The sequence below is a fragment of the Erpetoichthys calabaricus genome, chromosome 11 (assembly GCF_900747795.2).
Source record: "Erpetoichthys calabaricus chromosome 11, fErpCal1.3, whole genome shotgun sequence".
Lineage (NCBI taxonomy): Eukaryota > Metazoa > Chordata > Cladistia > Polypteriformes > Polypteridae > Erpetoichthys > Erpetoichthys calabaricus.
This window is the reverse complement of record NC_041404.2, coordinates 72,617,925-72,640,228: the sequence shown is the minus strand read 5'-3', so window position 1 is coordinate 72,640,228 and position 22,304 is coordinate 72,617,925. Positions and strand designations below refer to the sequence as shown.

Genomic DNA, 22,304 nt, shown 5'->3' with positions numbered 1-22,304 from the left:
TATTCTCTATGTATGGTTCAACACAAATACACTGCTTTTAATCAAGACAGCACTTATAATAAGTATGTACCATATGCTTGTTTTATTTGCATAATTTAAAACAAGAATAACTAGTATTATACCTCCAGCACCTGAGATCTGAGGAGAGCCACCAATATGGACTTTATCCTCAGATGTGTTGAGATACACTGGACTGACTGTAAGGGCTGCTCACAAGCTATAATGGAACCCAAATAACACCCAATGGAGGCCAAAACTATAAAATTAAAATCATTTATGAAAGGAAGGTCAAACAAGAGGGAGAACATAAAGTACAATTAACACAATAAAACAAAAACACAAGAGCCCCTAGGCCAGGCCTATACCTTCAAGGATTTGATGTTTGGTCCAATACCCCCAGTGTTAAAGAAGCATTCCCACATCACCGCCCATAATACCCTTCTCCACACTTTGGTCTTTTACTGCCTCCTGACAGCTGAACTTTCCTCAAATGTTTACCTCTCAACTCTCACTCCACTGTGTGGCGAACAGAAGTTTTTTTTTTGTTTGTTAAGTCTGACACGCTACTAACTCCATGGAAATCACTGCCAGGGTATCGGACAATGTGTAGAAGCCCTGAGACCATCCATACAGAGCTCGCTGTAGCAGGGCGCTCATTCACTTCCTTAGAAAAGACAAATGGTTGATATTCCTGGTAGATGGAGGAGCTCTTGTAATGCACAAGGTAACTATAGCGTTCTCTGTACATTACCAACACATAAATAGGAGCTCTCCATTGCCTTTGCGTAACCCCCATGGGTAATGTTCTTAAAAAGTACTCAAGTGTAAAGCTGTATAAAGAGACAGATTTCCTTTTGGTCATACTCTTAGCTTTTTAAACCATGTAGTTGCTTGTATCTACCTAATAGTGTCAACCCTTCATCTGGGACATCTCGTTCATAAACAAACTACAACATTTACACATGTCACATATTTCAAATTCAATAAAACCCAAACAGGACTTTTTAAAAAGACAAAAAAACAGTGATGGTTTTGCAATAATTTGCTTGACTAAACAATAAAATGTGCGACTCGTTTAACTCGTCATAGTAATTCTAAGTGACACAGGTTCATAACTGAACTACATAAAGAAGTGTGGGCAGTATATGAGTGTGAACGTATATGTACTGTATATAGAGTATTTTTATTATATAATGTCCATCCATCCATTTTCCAACCCGCTGAATCCGAACACAGGGTCACGGGGGTCTGCTGGAGCCAATCCCAGCCAACACAGGGCACAAGGCAGGGAACCAATCCCGGGCAGGGTGCCAACCCACCGCAGGACACACACAAACACACCCACACACCAAGCACACACTAGGGCCAATTTAGAATCACCAATCCACCTAACCTGCATGTCTTTGGACTGTGGGAGGAAACCGGAGCGCCCGGAGGAAACCCACGCAGACACGGGGAGAACATGCAAACTCCACGCAGGGTGGACCCGGGAAGCGAACCCGGGTCTCCTAACTGCGAGGCAACAGCGCTACCACTGCGCCACCGTGCCGCCCTATTATATAATGTAATTTTGTATTATTGTCTGTGCTTTCGCATATCCATTAAGAAAACTACAAGAAAATCTCTGAACTCCAAAGGTCATGCAAAAAGACAATTTCCCTTTGGGGATTAATAAAGTATATCAAAATAAAAAAAGAACAAAATGAGCCCTCTGTTTTGGAGTAGACCCATTAATTTGGTCAGGAGAGGCCATTGTAGAAACATTGGAGGGGACCGAGATATTTAAATACCTGCTCAGAAAAAGAAGAGGCAAAAAAGGAAGGAGAAGAGAGATGGAGCAGCCGATCTGATAACCTGATAAGCGGAAGGAAATGTAGAAGCCTGGGAAAATCCCAGGTGGGAATAGAAGGAGAAAGTTGTGACTGAAAGGCACGTTAGCAGGGCACTAGCATCTGACAAGCAGGGGGAGATTCATGTGGGGTCCTGTGTATTGTGGAGGAGAGCTTCGACTTATCTTGCTAGAGCGCAATCTCTTCTGTTTAAAAGTAAGAAATGTTAGGGCAAAAGAATTGGATCGTGAATTTTTGGCCAGTCAGCTCTCATGGGATTAAAGCTTTATTAGATCAACACAGATAATGTATGAACTAAAACAGGCTCTTTTGTATGATAATCAATGAGATGGACTTTTGTTGTGTTTGTTTTTATTCAATATAAATGATCTGGGATATTTTGATGTGTGACGTATTTTAATGGAGGTAAATCTGGATCAACTGTAGTTGTCAACAATTGTTACTTTTTGTGTTTGGGAGTGTTGTTGTTTGTTTTTATTATATTTGTATATATATGTGTGTGTAAAACTTTAAATTTCCCTTGGGGACAAAGTAAAATCTATTTGTTGTAGAAGGAGAATGGGCATCCCAGCCAGATCAGAGGATGTAACGTTGACTGGACGGGAGGCCCAAGAGGAACAATGGATGGATTGGCCGGCAGGGCAGAAAGATAAGTTTGTGCCCAGCCAGTATAAAATAATGGATGGATCACTGGAAGCTGGAACTTGGGAGTGGTTCTATTCACCATGCGCTATGTGTCAGTGGTCCTTGTATGAGAACCCAGTTGGGACACCTGCAGGGTTGCTAGGGAAATGAAGTCCAGAAGTGCAGCCCTGTGGGGGTCCTTTGGGATCGGTAGAGGACAACCCTACTTTGTCTATGGCCCGGAAGTGCTACCTAGAGGGGACAGGATGGCACCAGCAGCATTCCCGGGTCCAGCATAAAAGGGAGACGTGGATGAGTCAGAGTTGAGAGGCAGCAGGCAAAACTCCACGAAGGTAGAGAAGGATAGAGAATTCTTATTTAATTGATCATTTCTTATATATAAACGTCTACACATGAAAGTGTGTGTGTCTGTCTGGCCCGGAAGGGAGAGGTGGAGTCGGGCTAAGGGCTCCACCTCCGAGGATACACAAGCAAGGCCAGCACATCAGCAAAACGAAACCTCCGAAGAAAGAGTCACTCGCTTAGCCGCACATACACAAGTGATGCGAGCACATCAGCAACACGAATCCTCCTGGGAGAGAGACCCCCAGAGTAGTTCTTTTCAATTACCTGACATCTCTACATTTCAGTTTTTTTACAGCACGGGCTTACACAGCTTATTATCTATATATATAATTCTCTAAGCCGCCGCCAGAGTGGCACGACAACCATGAAAGCACGCAGGAAGGAGCCATATATAGATTCTATAAGCTGCCGCCAGAGTGGGCAAGACACCTATGAAAGCACACAGGAAGGAGCCACGCCCACCAACTCTAAGACCATTGGATACGACGAAAACTCGCACAGCCACGCCCACCAACTCGGACATGACCCCTCGGAAAACATGCCGTCATTTCTGCTTGTCTGTGCCACAGTCCACATGCAGCTCTGAGCCACGTTGACTTTTCATTAGTCAACCTCAGTGGAACCTTGGTTCACACAGAGGCAGCGCCAGAGAGACAGAGGCACACACAGGCAGCGCGAGAGAGAGAGCCGCGCACACACAGGCAGTGCCAGAGACAGACAGAGGCATACACACAGGCAGCGCGAGAGAGAGAGCCGTGCAATCCTTTAAAACTGAGGTTAAAACACAATGAAGGAAGCAGTCTTTAAAAACCAATAAGCCCTGTGCCTCTCTTTCATTAGCGTCTCACCTGCTTCAGGCCCTGCAACAGTCGAGACGCTCTCTCAGCAGCTGGCCTTCTCTGTGCCTGACTCCACTACTGTCAGTCGCCTGATTAAAAATGGCCTTTTGAAGGGGAGCTATGGACCCGCTATACCATAGGAACACATTGCCTGCGAGCCTGCTCTCGCTCACTGTAACGTACCGGCTTTCTCTCTCTCTCTCTCCTCACTCACTCGCATACTGCACAGGGGAGAAATGCCCACAGCACGACTCCATCCGGAAACTGTTTCAGCCACACTTCCACGCCCCTTGCTACGCTGTGAGTGCGATGATTATTTAGTTAAAAATGGCCTTTTGAAGGGGAGCTGTGGACCCACTATACCACAGGATCACCTGTGACATTGCCTTCACGTTGTTTTCCTTTTATTTATGATCCCGTCGAGCAGATCAGACACCCAGGCAAACAACACTGAATAATCAATAGCTGCAACCACTGTGCCTGCCCCAACTCCTCACCTGAGTCGGTTTCGTCTTTCTTCAGCAGTGTTTCCCAAACTCGGTCCTGGTGAACCCCTGTGGATGCAGGGTTTTGTTCCAACCAGATTCCTAATCATTAATGCCGGTGAAACTCATCAGGGATAAGTCGGTTTTTCAAACGCAGCAGTGTAGCAGATTAGTCTAGCAGGATGTAATAATCCGAGATGAATGCGCGCCCCTGCGCTGAGTGAAAAGCCAATGTATATTGAGTCTAGAAAACATGATCAGCAAGTCTTTGATAGGCTGCAACAAAATGATGAAAGAACGGGCGCATTTGTTTCTCACAAGCTGGGTGGGTGTTAGTTAGTTAATTAGTTACTCGAAGGATTTCAAGATTTAATATGCACAAGCGGTAACACTGCAAAAGCAGCCCAAACTAGAAAAGACGGCTGGCAAAAACTGGCCGACAAATTAAACGCGTGTGCATTGTACTTACTGAAAGCAGCGTTACGGATTTTGCAAATGTTCATTTTTTCCCTCTGCTTAAAAAACATTAAAAAAGCGGCGTGATTATGTGGCGTATACTACGCCGCGAGTTGGTATGCAGCGTGTAAAACAGTTTGTCGCAGATAATTTGCCTTTTACTTTAACACGAAGACAATGTCCTGTTATTAATTGTCATCGCAAAGGCAAATCTAAGGCACAGGGCCAAACTTTCAAAAAGATGTGCATGTATCTGCCAAAACCAGTTTTCAGTCACGGACAGTTGTATGTTGCTCTCTCCAGAGTTCCATCTTTTCATTCAATTACTGGTATGCCTACAGGAACACGTGCAGCGAGCGAGAGAGAGCGAGCGACACACACACGCATACAGGCGCGCGCGAGAGAGAGCGAGCTCTGGACGCATAAGAATAAGAATACTTCATTACATTGATATACCAGTGTTTTCAGTATTCAAAGCGCTATCCACAGGGAGAAACCGGGAAGCGAACCGAAAATCTTCCACAGTCTCCTTACTGCAAAGCAGCAGCACTACCATTGCGCTACAAGGCAGTTAAAGAATGCACCGGCCTCGATTTTGTTTTCACTTCTGTTTACAGCGATCGGGTCGTAGCGTGCATTATTGCAATGTTACTTTTCTTGGTGCCTTATTACATTACGGATGTTTCACATGTTAATTTTTTTCCCTGTGCTTAAAAGACATTAAAAAAGTGTTTCTCAACTGTGACTCCGGAACAACTCAGTACGCAAGCTATATTAAGCGTCAACAATGAAGCCTCGCTACACCTTAATGAACAAGTGCTGAAACTTATCCCTACCGACGAAGTAACTTTCACCAGCGTGGCCTCCATCGTCACAGACGATTCCGCTTTCAGTCACGGACAATTGTATGTTGCTCTCTCCAGAGGTCCATCTTTTCATTCACTCACAGTGGTATCCACAAACCCACCCCATTCGGACAACTGTGTCGTTCAGCAAGTGTTCTCCCATCAATACATAATTATGCGGCATATGCTACGCCACGGGTTGGCTAGTATTGTATAATTGTGGCTTACATTGAGATAGGATTGTAGATAGTGCCTAAGGGAAGAAAAATAAAAGACCATTATTTTATTTATATATTGTGTGCATTATTACCGTGTCTGTGGTTTGGGGCTCACTGGCACCTCCCATGTGGTCACACTGTCTATTAAAGTGAGCCATGTTGGATAAAGACATTTAGGAATGACTGTGCTTTGAATAATATTGTACAATTTTCAGGTATTAATTAAGTTTCAAAAGTTAAATGGTGTGCAGTATTAAGCTTTTTTTTGTATCAAACAAAAAAAAAATAGAAGCATGGAAAAAAGTAGCCTGTTCTGGTGAATCTCGATTTCAATAATCAATCATCCTTTGAATGTCATGGCCTATTTGAGTAGTGTTGCTGACCATGTGCATCTCTTTATGGCCACAATTTACCCAGCGTCTAATGACTACTACTTCCAGCATGATTATGCTCCATGTCACAAAGCAAAAGTCATTTCAAAATGTTTTCATAAATAGTGTTCTTCAAAGTCTTCCAAGTCACTAGGTCTGAATTCAGTAGAACATCTTTGGGATGTGGTAGAACGGGAGACCTGCAGGATGAATGAGCAACTGACAAATCTGCTGAAGCTATGTGAAGTAATAATGTCAGACATGTAATAAAAGGTCAATGGAATGTTCACAGCATCTTGTGGAATCCATGGCACAAACAATTGAGGGCTGTTTCAAGAGCAAATTGTTCAGTAAGTGGATATTACATATACAAACACGTATATATCCCATCGGGATTAATAAAGTATCTATCTATCTATCTATCTATAAATATATATAAAAACATTCTAGGGGGCTGTGCAACCTGCTCACTTCACTCACCAACCCCTGGAGAAAGTGATTGTATTTAAAGAGATGGTATATAGATAAGTATGCGGAGTGCAGGAGGAAGACGGTTTGGTCCTTAGTTATTATAGATAGAAAATCAGTTATTTGAGTATTTCACTTCAACTGTCTATTTTAAATACCAATGAATAATAAAATGTAGTAAAAAATAAAACGTAATAAAATGTAAATAAAAAATTTAACTACTTTAACACCTCGTCAAAAACAATTTTATGAATTACTTTATCTTCTAACTTACACTCTGCAAACGTCACTTTATTCCATTTCTATTCGCATATAGTTTGGGATATTTTTCTCTTTCTCGGTTATTGGACGATTCTCTTTGTTCTTGATTTTTATTATATGCTTCTCTTTTTTGTTCATTTTCTTTTTTTCACCGTTCATTATCAGATCTTGACAATCTTTTTCTATCACGATCTAAAATATATTATATATATATGTGTTGCTAGAGTGAACAGGCCTCTACAATTTTAATAACTTACCATGTTTCAATCAAACTGAAGGATATTGTTTAAGTTGTCATGTCCTCAGGCTCACATCTTGACATACATTACAGACATCACTCTGAAAGTGGTGAAATTAAGTACAGGTGTGCTGAAAATCTGTTGAAACTTCAGAGCCAAAAAGTTTAACTCCATCACAAAACCTTCCACCCAACACACAGTAGATACACTTGCAGGGAAAGGTGATATAATACTAGGGAAATTTTGAATGGATGAAACAATTTATGAAAAAATCCTGAAGAAAACCAGCTAAAAACATGAAACTTGGACAGTGATCTAAAAATCTACAGACAAAACCACACTAGAGAAGCCTAAGCGCAAAACTTCAGTGTTCTGGAGTGGCCTGTGAAAAACTGGACCCTTAGCTCAATTAGAGGTATGAGATCAGAGCTAACCAGCTCTCACAATCCAGCACTTTGTCTGGGAAGAATAGTCCAAAATGGCAGGGACAAAATGTACAAAACTGCCATGGACTTATCCCTAAACACATCTCTTTTTTTTTGTGCCAAAGATGTGTTTACAAAATACTGACTTTGCAATGCAGTAGCAGTTTTTCCTTTTCATACTCAAATTAATTAAATCAATCACCACAGAATTATTCTCATTATGGCTTTGGGTTTAGTGTCCCTTATTTCAAAGATTCCCAGTTAGGATTTCATTATCATAAGACAGTAACATGTGAATGTCTAAGTATGGTGAGGTTAATATTTGTACAACCACATCTTCAGGGTCTGCCTTTCCCGTATAGTCATATTTGCAAAGCCCACCTCACCAGAAGTCCCTTCTTATGAAGTGTGTCAATAGAACAATTCTGCTTCCCTCAAGCTTCATGCACGTTCCCTGATGCTACTCTGACATCACCAAAGGTACTGTACCTCACATGAATAGGAGTGGCCCAAAGTGTAGAGAAGTAGACATTGATTAAATATCAAACAGTACATTATTTTACAAAGCACCCAGTGTTCTCTTTTTAAGCTGCTATATAAAATAAAGCTTATGTCAAATAACTTGGACTGTAGATGACTACTAGACAGCCACAGGTCAATCAGGTCAACTATCAAAAAGCGACATTTGATGAGAGAGATACGATGAATGGCTCCCTAAAGATGCACAGACATGTTTGTCTCACTCCTATTTCATCCTGGACCAACACATTAGGCTGTGAGCCCCAGAGCTGCCATTACACTGGGCTACTTCTGTACATGGTGAAATGTGGCTCACCTGAGCAGCCCCCCAAAGGACTGGCCTGATGCCCAGCAGCACAGTTGGCTAGCTGTCGACACGAGAAACTTCCAGCAGTGTTCTCGCACAGCTGATCTGCATTGCATGAATGAGTTCCCAGAATGCACTCATCTATATCTGATTAAAAAAAAATAAATAAAAAACAACCACAACAGTTAAATTTCATGGTATGTGCTAAAAAAAATGCCCGAAACCAACACCCCACCCCCTTTCCCCAGACTCAGCCCCCCATCATCATACCTACACACTGCCCATTGATGAAGCTGTAGCCCTCTTGACAGGCTTCTGGGTTTGGTGTACAAAGGAAAGCCCCTGGTGTGTTCTCGCACGTTTGGAAGCGTGTGCAGTTGTGTAATCCAGTTATACACTCGTTGGTATCTGTGAAAAGGGAGAATGTGTCCATACTGGCAGCCACCATAAGCTGTGTATTCTTTGCAAAGAGACAAAGTGCCACGTGTGGCTACCACAGGCTGGGGCACCTCTGCTAAAGACATAGAAAAACAGGGCAACGTGCCAGCGGACAAGAACCACACACTAGGAAAAAAATCTGACAGCAGAAGAGCCCTTTTAAGAGTGGCGCCAGGAAGGAACTTTACTGTTTGCCCTAGAGCTATTTAAAAGAGTTGGAGATCAGGGGTACCTTCACAGCTCCGGAGGTCTGACTTTAGCTGATATCCTTGGTGGCAGGAACAAAGCACGGACTGGTCCTTCTCTGTGCACAACTGTGAACATGGATTCAGTGGGCCTGCAAAACAAGCACACATTTATTTGCCAATAGAATGACCAGTGGCTAAGAGCAGCAGTGGGCACAGGGGACATTCTCACCTTGGCACAGACTGTAGGTCCTGGCCTCCAATCCATTATGCAGTTCACCTAGAGATATGGAAAGCAAATATCATAAAAGGAGGGGAGAAGGAACATTGCTGCTATAAACTCTGTCATTTATTTAATGGCTTTTAAAAAAAAAATTCCCCAAGGGAAAGGAAACTCTGTAAATCACAGTGGAGTGTATAATCTACCATCCGCGTGGCGCTTCTCACTTTGACAAGATGGGGCACGAGGATCCGGCTCAGCTACCTGGCATGCACTCAAAACATCTGCTGGAGAAACTGATATCTAGTGTACTCCAACCAGAGAGAAAACACCAACATGTTGAGGCTTACCTCTGCCCTGAGATTCCTCCTGTGGTCTACGCGGCTCTCTCCTACCTCCTGCATCAGGGTGACAGCAGGCTTCAAAGGCACTTGCACAGGACATTGCAGGTGACATGGAAGATATCAGAGTGCAAGACAAAGTCAAAGCCTGTGCCTGTAAGCCTAGAGAGCAGCATTCATAGCACATCTGTAAAGGAAAAGCCAGCAGACACCACATGAGGAGTGCACACCATGAATGGTAGGATCAGGAGAAACAAAAGCACAAAAAAGATACGTGAGAGGAGAATAGAAAGACCAGTCAGTTGAGGAGATATAAGGTCACTCAAGACAATTGCTCTGAGGACAGCCTCCTCAACTACCATAAACAGGTGTCCAATTCACACATTTAATTTCAGAAAGATGAAAGCACAAGCCACTCACCCTGGCCATGTCAGCAGAGTCGTCCACCATCAGATCCCACAGACATGTGCTACTCCCTTGTTGTGCATCTCTGATGCCCATTTGACAAGCCAGATCTTCTTTTGTCGAGACACAGCATGCCACACGGATTATTCTGGTGATGAACAAAACATATCCTCAGTCAGCAGGTAAATCAGGTCAGTGCCTTATTCTCTGTAGTCAAGTGGTCAGGTCATCATCTTGAACACCATGTTTGGAAATTACAGTCCCATCACACCTGGTCAGCACAATTTCTTCCAGGTTCAGATCGAAAGTCTTAGACAAAAGGCATGTCAGGGCACTTTCTAAATACTTGTTCGGGGACAAAGGACCATAACTCAATGAATGGCAACGTTGATGGACAAAAATTGCTCTAATAGTCAACCAAAAGGATGTACTTATGTGCACCCAAGGCACATAACCAATGGCAAGATGTCTGTTCCTTCCTTTAAAAACCTTTGCACACCCCAACTCTGATGTCTCTTCATTAAGTTCACTGCTCTTGATCTGGCTGTACTTTCTGCTGTCCACTGCCTGACTCTACAGTCTATAAGATGTGGCCAGAATGGTTAGGATTGGTCTGTACTGGAGATGGACAAGGCAGCAATGAGTCCAAATCTTGCTAAGTAAAGCAACTGCACAAGAAGAGAGAGACTATGTAAAAGTCAAGCGTTTTTCTTGCTAATGACAAGTTCTGACTGATCAGAAATGATCACCAGCTTTCCCAGCAGGAATAATTTTACTAGCAACCAAGGAAATTGTATATAAAATACCTTGAAGAGAAAATTGCACTACTGCCTATAACCAGAAGTTTCGACCATGGCAGAGAAGGAGAACAACTCCTTAACAAAGAAAAGCGCACTTAAACTTCCTTCACGTGTACCAGAGGAGGTTGAACAGGAAAGGAACAAGGAATCACCTAGACCACAACTACACCTATTTTGATTCTTAGAACTATTAATTGTAAATTAATTGGATAAAGCCAGCTAACATATTATGGTATTGTTATCACTGTAACTAAAAATAATGCCATTTTGAGGGATAAGTCTTTAGCTGTTATAAGTTTCTTCCTAAAACAAGTAGGAGAGTTCAGAAAAACATCTCATATGCAGCTGTGATAGCAAACTAAAGAACTTTTCCATCTTAACTATATGAACTGAAAGATCAGAATTCATAAGTTTTGTGCCATGTTCTGTAAAAGATTGATCCAAACCAAGAGACAGAATTCATAAGTTAAATGCCATTTCTATACTAGAGAAAAATTCAACTAAGCTATCGTAATTTTATGTTTTGTGTTATTCTCCTACATCTTTAGATATCTACTAGGGGGCTCTGCCTCTTGCTCGCTTCGCTCACCAACCCCTGCACAGGAATTACGCACTATCCACTTTACGGCTCTGCCGCTCGCGTATGGGGAAGCAGATGTACAATTTAAACAGATTGTTACTTTCATGGGAATACATATGCATAATAGACCTATTTTACATTACAGCTAGTAATTAACCATAGTAAAAAAAAAAAAAAAAAAAATAGTAAAACGTAATAAATTGAAAGAAAATTATGCTTCATGTTGCGTTAGAGGTATTTGTTGCGTTATATGTTTTTGTTCTGTTTGGCTTTGAAATTAATATGCAAATACTTTTTAAACTTGCACTTTTTATGTAAAACTTCAGTAAAAAACAATATTTGGAATTAACTTTTCATCAATATCGCATTGAATTTTGATTCTGTGTTTGGACTTACATTGTGACAACTGCCCGTGAGTGAATATCGTTTCTTTCTCTCTAATAAATAAACCGATTTTTTCGAATGTTTGTCCCTGCGATTTGTTAATTGTCATAGCAAAAGCTATTCTAACATGAAACTGTAAACATTTAATACAAATGGCATATCATGATCTCCTTTGGTGTCTAATTTTATCCGCAGAACATGTACATTACCTTTCTTGTCCCTTGTTAAAATTTTACGTCAGAATTGTTCGACCAATTCTGAATACAACTAATCTTGTCCTATTGCATAGCCCATCACTCAGACATAAATTACGCAATAACATTACAATACATCCTTCTTTCAACAGTAATTCGGCCTCTGGAAGACCGGACGATGTTAATGGTTGTAGATATTCTATGTGATATTTTAAGTTGATGTTTTCATCTTCCGCACCATCACCACCAAATGTTTCAGCATAGTCTACTGATATGCATTTAACCAATTTGCCGTGTAACCGAGAGACAATTTTCATGTTAATTCGTTTGACTTTGTTTCTCAGTGCTAGGATTGTCCTTTGTACTCATTTCTTCTCTTGATAACTCTTCGGCATGAAATTCTTCAATAGGATTTGGGAATAATAAGTTTTCTTTTATTGGGAACTTAAAGTAAGGAAAACATAAAAATTTATAAGAGCTGAGAGCGCAGGAACTGTGTCTGACAAAAGCATTCACACAAATGTGAGATGAGAGGACCATGGGCATGGCCCGTTAACCAAAAATGGTTGAGAGGAAGGCAGGACTTGAAAAAAATCTCTTGGCAATAGTCTTGGCAAAGATTTTCTTTTATAATAGAGATATATATGTATATCACTATATACTTAATATATGTTAATCTTTCATTACCCTTATGTAATAAATAAATTGAATTATATAGTTTATTGCAGCAAGCACACCTGGATTATTTGTTGAAAAACAGTATTCTGCCAAGTCTGGATTACAAGAGAAAGTGAAAGTTAATGTGTGGTCTTTCATCGTTTTCTGAATCTCATTCATACAGTTTATCATATAAACCTATTTATATTTCTGGCATCTTAGCTGCCGGGTCTAAAAGAGATCTCTCATATCTCATACAATGATGCCCTTTAGTCAGTAAATCGCACAAGCCACTACAGCATGATTATTAAGTAATTCCAATCAAGTTGGGTCCTTTCACTGTGTGCTTTGGAGGCTGTTGATTTTAGGACCCCTCTCCAAAATCTTACATTATGGTCAACAAGTTAGGTCATTCACCTCCCTCATGGTTAGTAGGCGAGATCATAAATTCAAACTTACCTGCAAAGATCAGTTTCTTGACTAGGACCCTGAGTCACGTTGCACTTCTTGCTTTCCATTGCACTCCGACGGCCTTTGGCACAGCACACATCTACTGAAGAGTCAGGTTTTTCTGTAAGATAAGACTGGTGAGTCGTACATTTGACTGGTGTGAATGGTGAAAGTGCATTAAGGTGTCTTACCTGACAGGTAGGAGGTTGGCTGTGAAGCAGTTGGACGCCAAATTAGGTTCTTTTCCTGCTTGGATTTAGATGGACTTTGTGTCTGCTGTAATCCGAGGGTGCTACTGCTAGGCCGCACAGTGGTGTCACCAGTTCTGTGACCACTCAATACTACACCAGAAATTGTGGCAAAAGAGCCCTTGACAAGGTGGTCTGAAGTAGAGGAGAGTGGGTTTTTGAAGGGAGGCCCTTTGTCAATGACTGCCAGATGATCTATGAAGGCATGTGTAACCCCTGGGAAAGCTCTGTTTCGGGAGCTCTGCCATTTGGGACCCATTGCTTGGGGCCTTCTAGCTATAGTTTTGCGTGTCGAGCTGGATCCCGATTCTTGTGGAGGAACCAGCTGGTTCAAGTTGCTTGTCTGACCTCTGGTCATTTGAGTCTGAAAACTGCTGGAGATGGGGGTCTTGCTTTGTGGTGGAGCTACAGTGCTCCTGCTGCTTACTTGCTCGTCACCTGGCCTGGTTAGCCATCTTCGCACCAAATCCACAGGCTGTTTGGTGTGAGACGTTCCTGCTTCTTCCTCGCAGTCAGGTTTTGGGGCACACAGTAGAGTACCACCTGCTTGGCAGTGGCAAAGTGTACAGGAATCCACAAAATCAGTGTGACCTTCATCCACCTGTCTCCCATTACTGAGGCAACCTGTCCTCAGGCACTGAGGACACTCTGACCCTAACCCACCTTGGCCACTACTTCTCTGGGGCTTCCACACCTCCAAGCAATTAGGTGGTAATTCTGGACAAGGCAAGAAATGGCATATGATGTGGCCTCCAGTACGTGATGGGCAACGACATTCAGTGCTTCCTGAATCCACAAGATAGGACCCTCCAGCTGGCACCTTGCCACTAGGGTATCCCCCAGCAATGCAATCCCAAAGCTGGTATCCCTGACATTTGCAGCCCCGCGTTAAGCAAACAGGACAGCAGGTGGCATCAGCACTACTGGATCCAGTCAGAGATCTGATACCAGTTTCAATGCAGTTACTGGGCATTGGTGGGCAGTGAACCTGGGCACATGAAGCAGGTGCTGGGCTGCCATTTACTTGGGTAATTATCATAAGGTAGGAAATGACTAAGAAAGGGATTGTCATGGCTTCACAGTGCTTCTCCTTTCAAGAGGACCTATGGAGAAGCAAGAGGTTGGTATCAGCAGCAGAATCCCTGGGGATGTGAGAAAGGCTGGGACTGGGGAGATATGCTTCAAGTTGTGGAGTCTTCAAAGCGGGTGCTACTACTGATAAAATGCAGCACACAGGTAAAGCTTGAAAGAGTCTGCTCCAGGGTAGAACCCAGGCTTTCAAGTTTGGACAGGCCCACATCCAGCTGTTCAGCAAGACCCTTGCAAAGCTTGCACAGCTGTATGAAAAACATGAAAATTCAGCTGAATAACATACCAAATATAAAGCACTACTGAAAAAGTGGAAGAGATGGCAGAAAAGAGCACAGCACAGCACACATCCTGAAACAGCTGCGCAGAGGCACGGTAGCCCTCAGTCACCGGTAGCTAAACCCACCTCTGTGGTACTAATACACATCCAGAGCAAAGCAGCTTTATTTTGTGAAGCAAATTTCAGCATGAAATAAACTCTAAAACACAAATGTTTACTTGCAAAAGTCCAGGAGCATACAAGCCACCAACCAGATTCAGCTGAAATCCATAGAAAACTGAAAACCCCAAGCAAATTGAGTTTGTCCAGACCCAACACTCCAACAGCCTGGAGCAAGCCACTCTCACCAAGTTCACATGTGCCAAGCACAACAGATGCCCCCTCTTTGATCAGCTCTGCATTGAAATAGGCAAAACCAAGTCCACAAAATCAGTGCTATGTTGCCTGCAAGAGCTTAAGATGAAAAAGGTGAGCTGCAGCGTACAAAAATCTAAAAGAATGCAATTTTGTACACCAAGGCAATTTGGTATCTGAAGCAGATTTCTAAAAAAATCAGACATACCTTCTTGGATCATGACATGTATATTCTATGGCCATCCAGTATCTAAAGAATGTTTTCTGAACACAACTTTCCACATGTACTTGTTACCGCCTCTCGTATTATGACTTAATTTTTGACAGCTGGGGGCTAAAAGTATTTATAAAAAAAAAAAAAAAAAAAGCTTTGTGCAGTACTGCATTTCAGACACTAGGTGTAATGTTCAGCAACACTGCAGATGGCTGTAGAAGAAGTCTGGCCAGGTAGGGAAGCCATTCACTTGCACTGTTTTTCACCTACAGTGAAGTAGAAGATTTCAGCTAAAATATAGACAAGATATAAAATGTAGACATGTAAACAAGTAAAACGTCTGAAAGCTTGACAGCCAAAAGACTCCAGAATTAATACCTCACCACACAGGATAATAAAATAACTGAAACAATTGTTAAAAAAAAAAAAAGCCACAAGACTCCAGGTTCAGTGTTGCCGAGTGACCCTGCAGTAATCCCATTATAAAAAAAAAAAAAAAAAAAGTCCTCAGGCGATTTGTAAAATGCTTTGGATTAATTTGGCTGCTAAAACATAAATTCAAATGAACATCCGAGTGGATTAAAACATGACAAATGGAATAAAATAATAGCTCAAAAGCCCAACTCCTGTTCACAGCAAACCCTATCAGCAAAACCAATACATGGCAGCGTCTACAGGACAAAATATTTTATTCAGAAATTGTTTATTTAACAAATTCATGTTATTTAGCACTACACATAAGCATAAAAGATACGCAGCAACAATGTCACATTAAATGGCCTATCCCAACCACGGGGTCTAGTCCCACAATAATAAAATACATCAATAAAATGTCAAAAGATTTTTTTGAATAAAAAAAATGGTATTTTTGATGTGAATGCATGTTTAAACAATTTGTTTTTAATAAACATTGTTTGTGGAGACCAACTTAAATTAGTTAGGAAAATTCTTTGAGTCCCCAAAATATCCTATTCAAAAAAAAAAAAAAAAAACCCATAACATTTCTTTAGAATAAAATATGAAGGACCATCATCTTTTTCTCTGCTGTTCTAGAAGTAACACAATAAAGGCAACAACTGGCGAGAAACTGATAGTTAAAGTCCACCTAGGGAGGCTGAGTTCAGGGGACTTGGACAGGCCCGTCCTCAAAAGCATTTAGCTATTACAAAAGGTACACATAGCCCAACTCCAAACCCATGGAAGTGTGAGGAACACACATATAACACATGGTACTTAAAAGAATGAATGATGCAAACTATCATTACAATGCACCAAGGAAGTAATACAGGTCAAAGGTCACAGAAATGAGCCTTGGGGCATGCAAAATTCCCCGATGTATATCCAGCTAAGGTTTGAATGCATGAATGACCTAGATGCATCTCCAATAACTGAGCCCAGTAAAGACAATGGGCTGGGCAGCCCAATGGTTCAAAGGCTTCTTGTCTCTCTTTATCAATTTATGCTGTACATATGCTTGCAATTGCTTCACTAATCAGTGTGATTTAGTGCTTTCACGGGACCAAAAACAATTATTCCGTTCATTGGAATGTATCCAAGTCTCTAAGTGTTGAGGCATTTTGACATTGCAAGAACAGTAATGGAAAAGTGAAAGAAAAGTCAGACACAAAGTTTGGGTCAATGCAATGCAGTCCATGAAGCAGAGATGGCCATAATACAAGAAATGCAGAGCAGCATCTCCAAGACAAGATTACACAACAAAGTTCTCTTCAGAATGGATGAGTTTATGATTTTTTACTGCAGATCTACACATAGAATCCAGGGATCAGTCCACAACCATAACATTGAACTTTGGATGTCTTCCCAGCATCAAAATGAGTCATCATTGGTCAGAAGGATTTGGGTGTGCATCAGGATACAGGGATAAATCAAAGGTCAGGACCTTACTGATGACGCAGTCTCCTTGCTGTAAAAAGATAAACACATGACACTACAATATAGCGAATGTTATTCACACTCCAAAAAACAAGACTCACTATCTTGATTTTTGTACGTCTTTAGCATCAGTTCCAAAGAAGATGGCAGACATGAGTCATAACAAGAAAAATAACTTGTTACTTTTTAATTTACTATTAAATGTCAAATATCAAACATAATTGGCTGCCTAGTACAGGATGATATGAATTTACATTGATCACTGCTGAAATACCCAGCATTTCCCAGGAGGAAAATAGTTTTTTTTTTTTTTTTTTTAATTGTTTGAGAAAAATATAATAATTAAAAAAAAACAACTTTAAAAATAAAAATAAATTAACAAACAATGAAGACTTACTAATGTGCTTGTCTTGCGTGTATGTTTTCATTCAGTTGATGCTTGGAACCAACCAACTCTGTTTAATTTTAAAAGCAACAGGGGCACGGAGGTGCTCAATTATAAAGAATGCTGGCAGTCACCTCCAGGTCACCTACTGGTGGTCGTTCCGAGTGTCAACTGGATGATAACATGCATACAAGACTGCAAGATCACCCCCCTCCGCACACACACACCATACCCAGAAGGGGGTGGTTAAGGTTACAGAGATGAAGTGTCCCACAAGGTTAGGATTGATTTCACCCTACAGTAAGTATTTTTAGTCGACCAATGAGAAACATGTGTACCAAGTTTCATGAAAATCGCTCCAGCCATTCGTAAGTGATGCTGGAACATACATACACACATAGACTTTTATACATATAGATAACGGACAAAGCTCTTAAGTTAATAGTAAATTCATATAAGTTTTTACTTTATTTGTGTAGAATGTGGCTTTCACATAGACAATGGAAGATTCTGCGTTACCCCTTTTAAGTTAATAGAATGCTCTTAATGTTCATCTCTAGTGTGACAACAGAATAATTTCAGATTACTGTTAGACACCTAAATACAAACATGAGCAGTTGGACAGAAAGTTGTCAGGGCATACAGTTTTCTACACTAACACCATATGCACATAATGCTAGCATATGTGATGACAAAGAGAAATTTTAAGAAATGTAACAAAGACTTATTTCAGTAGATGTTGCTTACCATGTACGTCCCTTCATGGCCACAATTCACTGATCTTCTAATTGCTACTTTCAGCAGGACAGTGCATCATATCACAAAACAAAAAGGGGTCTCAAACCGTTTTCATGAACATTACAGTGAGTTTAGCATTCTCCAATGGCCTTCCCAGTCACTAAATGTGAATCCAATAGGACACCTTTGGGATATGGTGGAAGGGAAACTGACAGGATGAACATGCAGCTGACAAATCTGAAGAAACTGCATGAAGCAATCATGCCAACTTAGACCAGATTGTCAAAGAAAAGTCTGCAACATCTTGTGGAATCCATGTCATAAAGTACTGAGGATATTTTGAGAGCAAAATAAGCCCATTACAGTATAAGTATAGTGTTTCTAACAATTTAAAATGTGTTGAACAAACCAGGTATATTTTCTCACAATAATATTATGAAATATTAGAGCAGGAAATACTCTAATATTAGAGGAATATTGGAGCAGTGCCGGGGAAAACCCAGGAGGGTGGTGGTACTTTGGTGTAAGTGGAGCCATTGCAACTACCAGAAAAACTTTCAACTTTCAACCCCAATAAACACTGAAGTAACATCTCACACTGTTGGCTTTTAATCATAAATACTGACCTCTGGGTAGACTCCAATGAGCGAGTCTGCCTTGGTATAAAACTCCTCTTTCAAAGAAATGACAATGGCTTGGAAATTCATCACCGACTGATCTTTGATGTAGTTAGCAACCTAGGTAGAGTGTACACAAATATAAGATAATTAATAAACAAATTAACTTAAACTGTTAAGTTTGGTTGCTTAAGAATACTTAGCATATAAAAGTGAGCTTCATTTGAAATGAAGCCTAAGGCCTGCAGTCTAAGTAGGTGATTTGCTACCTGTCTATAATTACAAGATGTGCTATATTGTGTAAATCACTCTATAACATATGTAAGTCTTTATAAAGCAGCGCTTAATGGTATATCTGGACAGGGAGCAAGGCAAAGGATTTTGGCAAAAAAATAAGAGCTGCAGGGCCTGTGCATAATCCAAGCAAATCAAGGCTTGAATGTCAAGATGCACATTGAAAATCTGGCTTAGGCTTTAATTAACAATTTGAAAGGAAAACCCTTAGTAAATGAGATCTCAGTGTGATATGGGTGAGCAGTTTTTACCTTTCCAATGTTCGTGTTGTCTAGGGCAGCATCAATCTCATCCAAAACAAAGAAGGGAGCTGGTTTGTAGCTGAAAAGACAAGAACATGTTTCTGTATAGCACAGACCAGAGCTTCTAAACAAGTTTAAAACAAGCAACATCACTGTTGTTTCAATTTTGAAACAATTTAAGACACAGTGCCTATAGAAAATAGTCATACCCATACCATCATACCCAAATCCTGGAATTGAAAATTTCCAGCTCTATATGCATATTATAACGCATAAAATCAAAGTGAAAATAATGTTTTAAAAATTCTGAACAATGATTAAAAATTAATTAGTGAAATACCTGTTTTCGGTAAGTGATCAGCCCCTTATCAACTTGCTCAGATACAACCAATTGCCGGCCAGATCACACTCCAGGCCAACTAACTCCCACCTGACATCAACTGTAGTGCTTCTGATTACATCAGAATAAATCAAGATGTTTTTGAGAATTCCACTGCTAGTGGTACATGGCAACATGAGGAATTAACCATCGTTGGAAAGGGCTCTGGGATAAAGCTGTGAAACTTACAAGTTACAGGAATGACACAAGCCCAGGAACCACCTACACCTTGCCTAGAATGGGCTGTCCCTCTAAACTGGATGACCAGGCCACAAGGGTATTGATCAGAGAAGCTACTAAGAGACCAACTACAATTTTGAAGAACTTTTAAGAGTTAATGGCTGAGATTAGTCTGTCTGTGCATGTAACAACAATCTCACAATCTTTACACAAAGCTAGCCTGTATGTTAGGGTGGCATTAAAAAAAAACCTCTTCTGCAGAAGTACTACACTGGTAAGTTATGATGCTAGGTGGCAAAAGGGCTTATGGTCAAATGAAACCAAGATTGACACCTATTGTGAATAGTATGGTGGTAGAAATACTATTTTGTGGGGGTGTTTCTCTTCAATAGGAACAGATGATTGGTCAGGATTGGTCGCAACAAAATAGAAGCCCTCTGCAACAGAGTGGAAGATGTGCATGTGATTCACCTTGCAGCATGGCAACCACCCTTGTGAATATTCACTAAGCTAGGCATGCAACGCTGCTGGAGACATATCCAAACAGACTGATGACTGTCATTAAATAAAAAGGTGGCTCTACGGAGTATTAATCATAGGCTGATCACTTTTCTAAACCTGTTATTCTAGTTTTCCATTGTTTATTCATTTTCAGAACTACTTTCCTTTGTTTTCATTACTTGAATGTTCTAAGGTAAAATGTGTAAATAATGCAGGAAAAATATATTTTTAATATTATTTTGAAGTCAGACTGTAACACAAAAGTAGCAACTGTTACAAAGGGGTATGAGATATATATATATATATATATATATATATATATATATATATATATATATATATATATAGGGATGGGCATCGAAAACCGGTTCTCTGTTTCAATTCCTTGGAATTGCTTGCCATTTTTGCAAACAATTCCCCTATCGATTCCAGTCGCCTCGAATGACGTCACCGCGTTGCGTAGCGTCATTTACTCAGCAGGAAACATGGCGCCTAAGCGGCACAAATGCTCAAAAGTTTGGTTATACTTTACGAGAAAGGATGACAACAGGGCAACTTATACTTGCAAAGTAGATATTTAATCAAAGGGAGGAAACACTACGAATATGCAAAAGCATTTGCACACAAAACACGCGATAACCTTAAATGAATGTTGTGTTTTTGATCCGCTCCGGACTAGTGAATCTCAACCCAGCAGCAGCAGTAACGTTTGCAGGTCCTCTCCCGTTAATACGGCAGGTAACTAATCAACTAACATTGCATATTACGTTAGCGCGACCTGCCTTATTGCAAAACCTGCTATTACTGTGCATTGCATTTAGATGACCATGACGAGAGAGACAGACAGGTTCTGGCTGTCTCAGATGCTGGCAGTTCTCGCTGCAGTCTATCGGTAGCTTCTCCTTTCACAGAGGCGGGGAAAAGTAAAATGACACAGGCCAGGATAGACGAATGTCACCGAGCAGTGACTAAGTTTGTGGTAAAAGGCTTGCACCCATTTGCCACAGTAGATGCCCCCGATTTTCGGTAAGTGAATGTGTTTAATTGTAGGCTAAGTCAGGGAATGTCAAATTTGCGTGTTCTCCTCTTACCAGATGTTTCATCCGTTTCCATTTCTGAGCTGAAACATGTGTTGAAGGCAGCCGTCACTGCAGATGGATGGGCAAGTTTTAGTCAAGATCATTACCTCACAGTAATGCTGCATTATGTCAGGAATGGCCAGGCTCAAGAAAAAGTCCTCAAAACCAAACCAGTGTACCAGGCATAGACAGGGACAGCTGTAGCAGAGGAGACTGATGAGATCTTGGAGGAGTATGGTATCAAAGACAAGGTTGTGGCAGCCACTGTTGATAATGCGGCCAACATGGATGTAGCTGTCAAAATAGTTGATGGTTGCAGAATTGCACAGTGCACAGTTCCATTGGACTTGAGTTGATTGTATTTGTTGCTGGCTGATGTAGTTTTATTTTTCAGTGCTCAGCTCATATATACTTTTAAAAAGGAGAGTGTAAATGTTACTGGACATTCTTGTGTAATTGCCACAGAATAATTTATGTTATACTTTGTTATTGCTACAGAAGAATATTTATTTTATTATTATTTTACATTTACACATTTTTTTCTGGGGACCCCATGGCACCCCATCGAGGAGCCGTAGGCTGTGGATCTCTTAAGATCTCACTGTTGGGTTTGTAAGGTCATGCTACTCCTAAATTTCTATCTTGTTCAAAGATAAGATATAAAACAAAGTTCTAAGTTAATCGACCTGTGTGTTCTCCTTTTTGAAAAATAAGAATCGATAGGAGAATCAATAAAGAATCGAATTGTTAAACAGAATTGAAAATGGAATCAGAATCGTGAAAATCTTATCAATCCCCATCCCTATATATATATATATATATATATATATATATATATATATATATTTTTTTTTTTATATAGGCACTGTTGATGTTGATGGTTG

At 40.7% G+C, this 22,304-nt stretch overlaps 2 protein-coding genes across 2 annotated transcripts in view; both read right to left on the bottom strand.

Annotated features, from left to right (window-relative positions):
* Positions 1-15,182, bottom strand: part of LOC114660571 (fibulin-1-like) — a 28,396-nt gene extending 13,214 nt beyond the window's left edge. The window contains exons 1-8 of the mRNA XM_051933587.1: positions 13,119-15,182; positions 12,937-13,048; positions 9,878-10,010; positions 9,467-9,644; positions 9,129-9,176; positions 8,944-9,048; positions 8,544-8,681; positions 8,283-8,420 (exon numbers count right to left, since the gene is read on the bottom strand). Of these exons, the coding sequence (XP_051789547.1) occupies positions 8,283-8,420; positions 8,544-8,681; positions 8,944-9,048; positions 9,129-9,176; positions 9,467-9,644; positions 9,878-10,010; positions 12,937-13,048; positions 13,119-14,247 (1,981 nt within the window). The 5' untranslated portion in view covers positions 14,248-15,182. The remainder of the gene's footprint in view (positions 1-8,282; positions 8,421-8,543; positions 8,682-8,943; positions 9,049-9,128; positions 9,177-9,466; positions 9,645-9,877; positions 10,011-12,936; positions 13,049-13,118) is intronic.
* Positions 15,183-16,876: 1,694 nt separating this feature from the next.
* Positions 16,877-22,304, bottom strand: part of smc1a (structural maintenance of chromosomes 1A) — a 37,759-nt gene continuing 32,331 nt past the window's right edge. The window contains exons 23-25 of the mRNA XM_051933324.1: positions 19,291-19,360; positions 18,755-18,865; positions 16,877-17,036 (exon numbers count right to left, since the gene is read on the bottom strand). Of these exons, the coding sequence (XP_051789284.1) occupies positions 16,953-17,036; positions 18,755-18,865; positions 19,291-19,360 (265 nt within the window). The 3' untranslated portion in view covers positions 16,877-16,952. The remainder of the gene's footprint in view (positions 17,037-18,754; positions 18,866-19,290; positions 19,361-22,304) is intronic.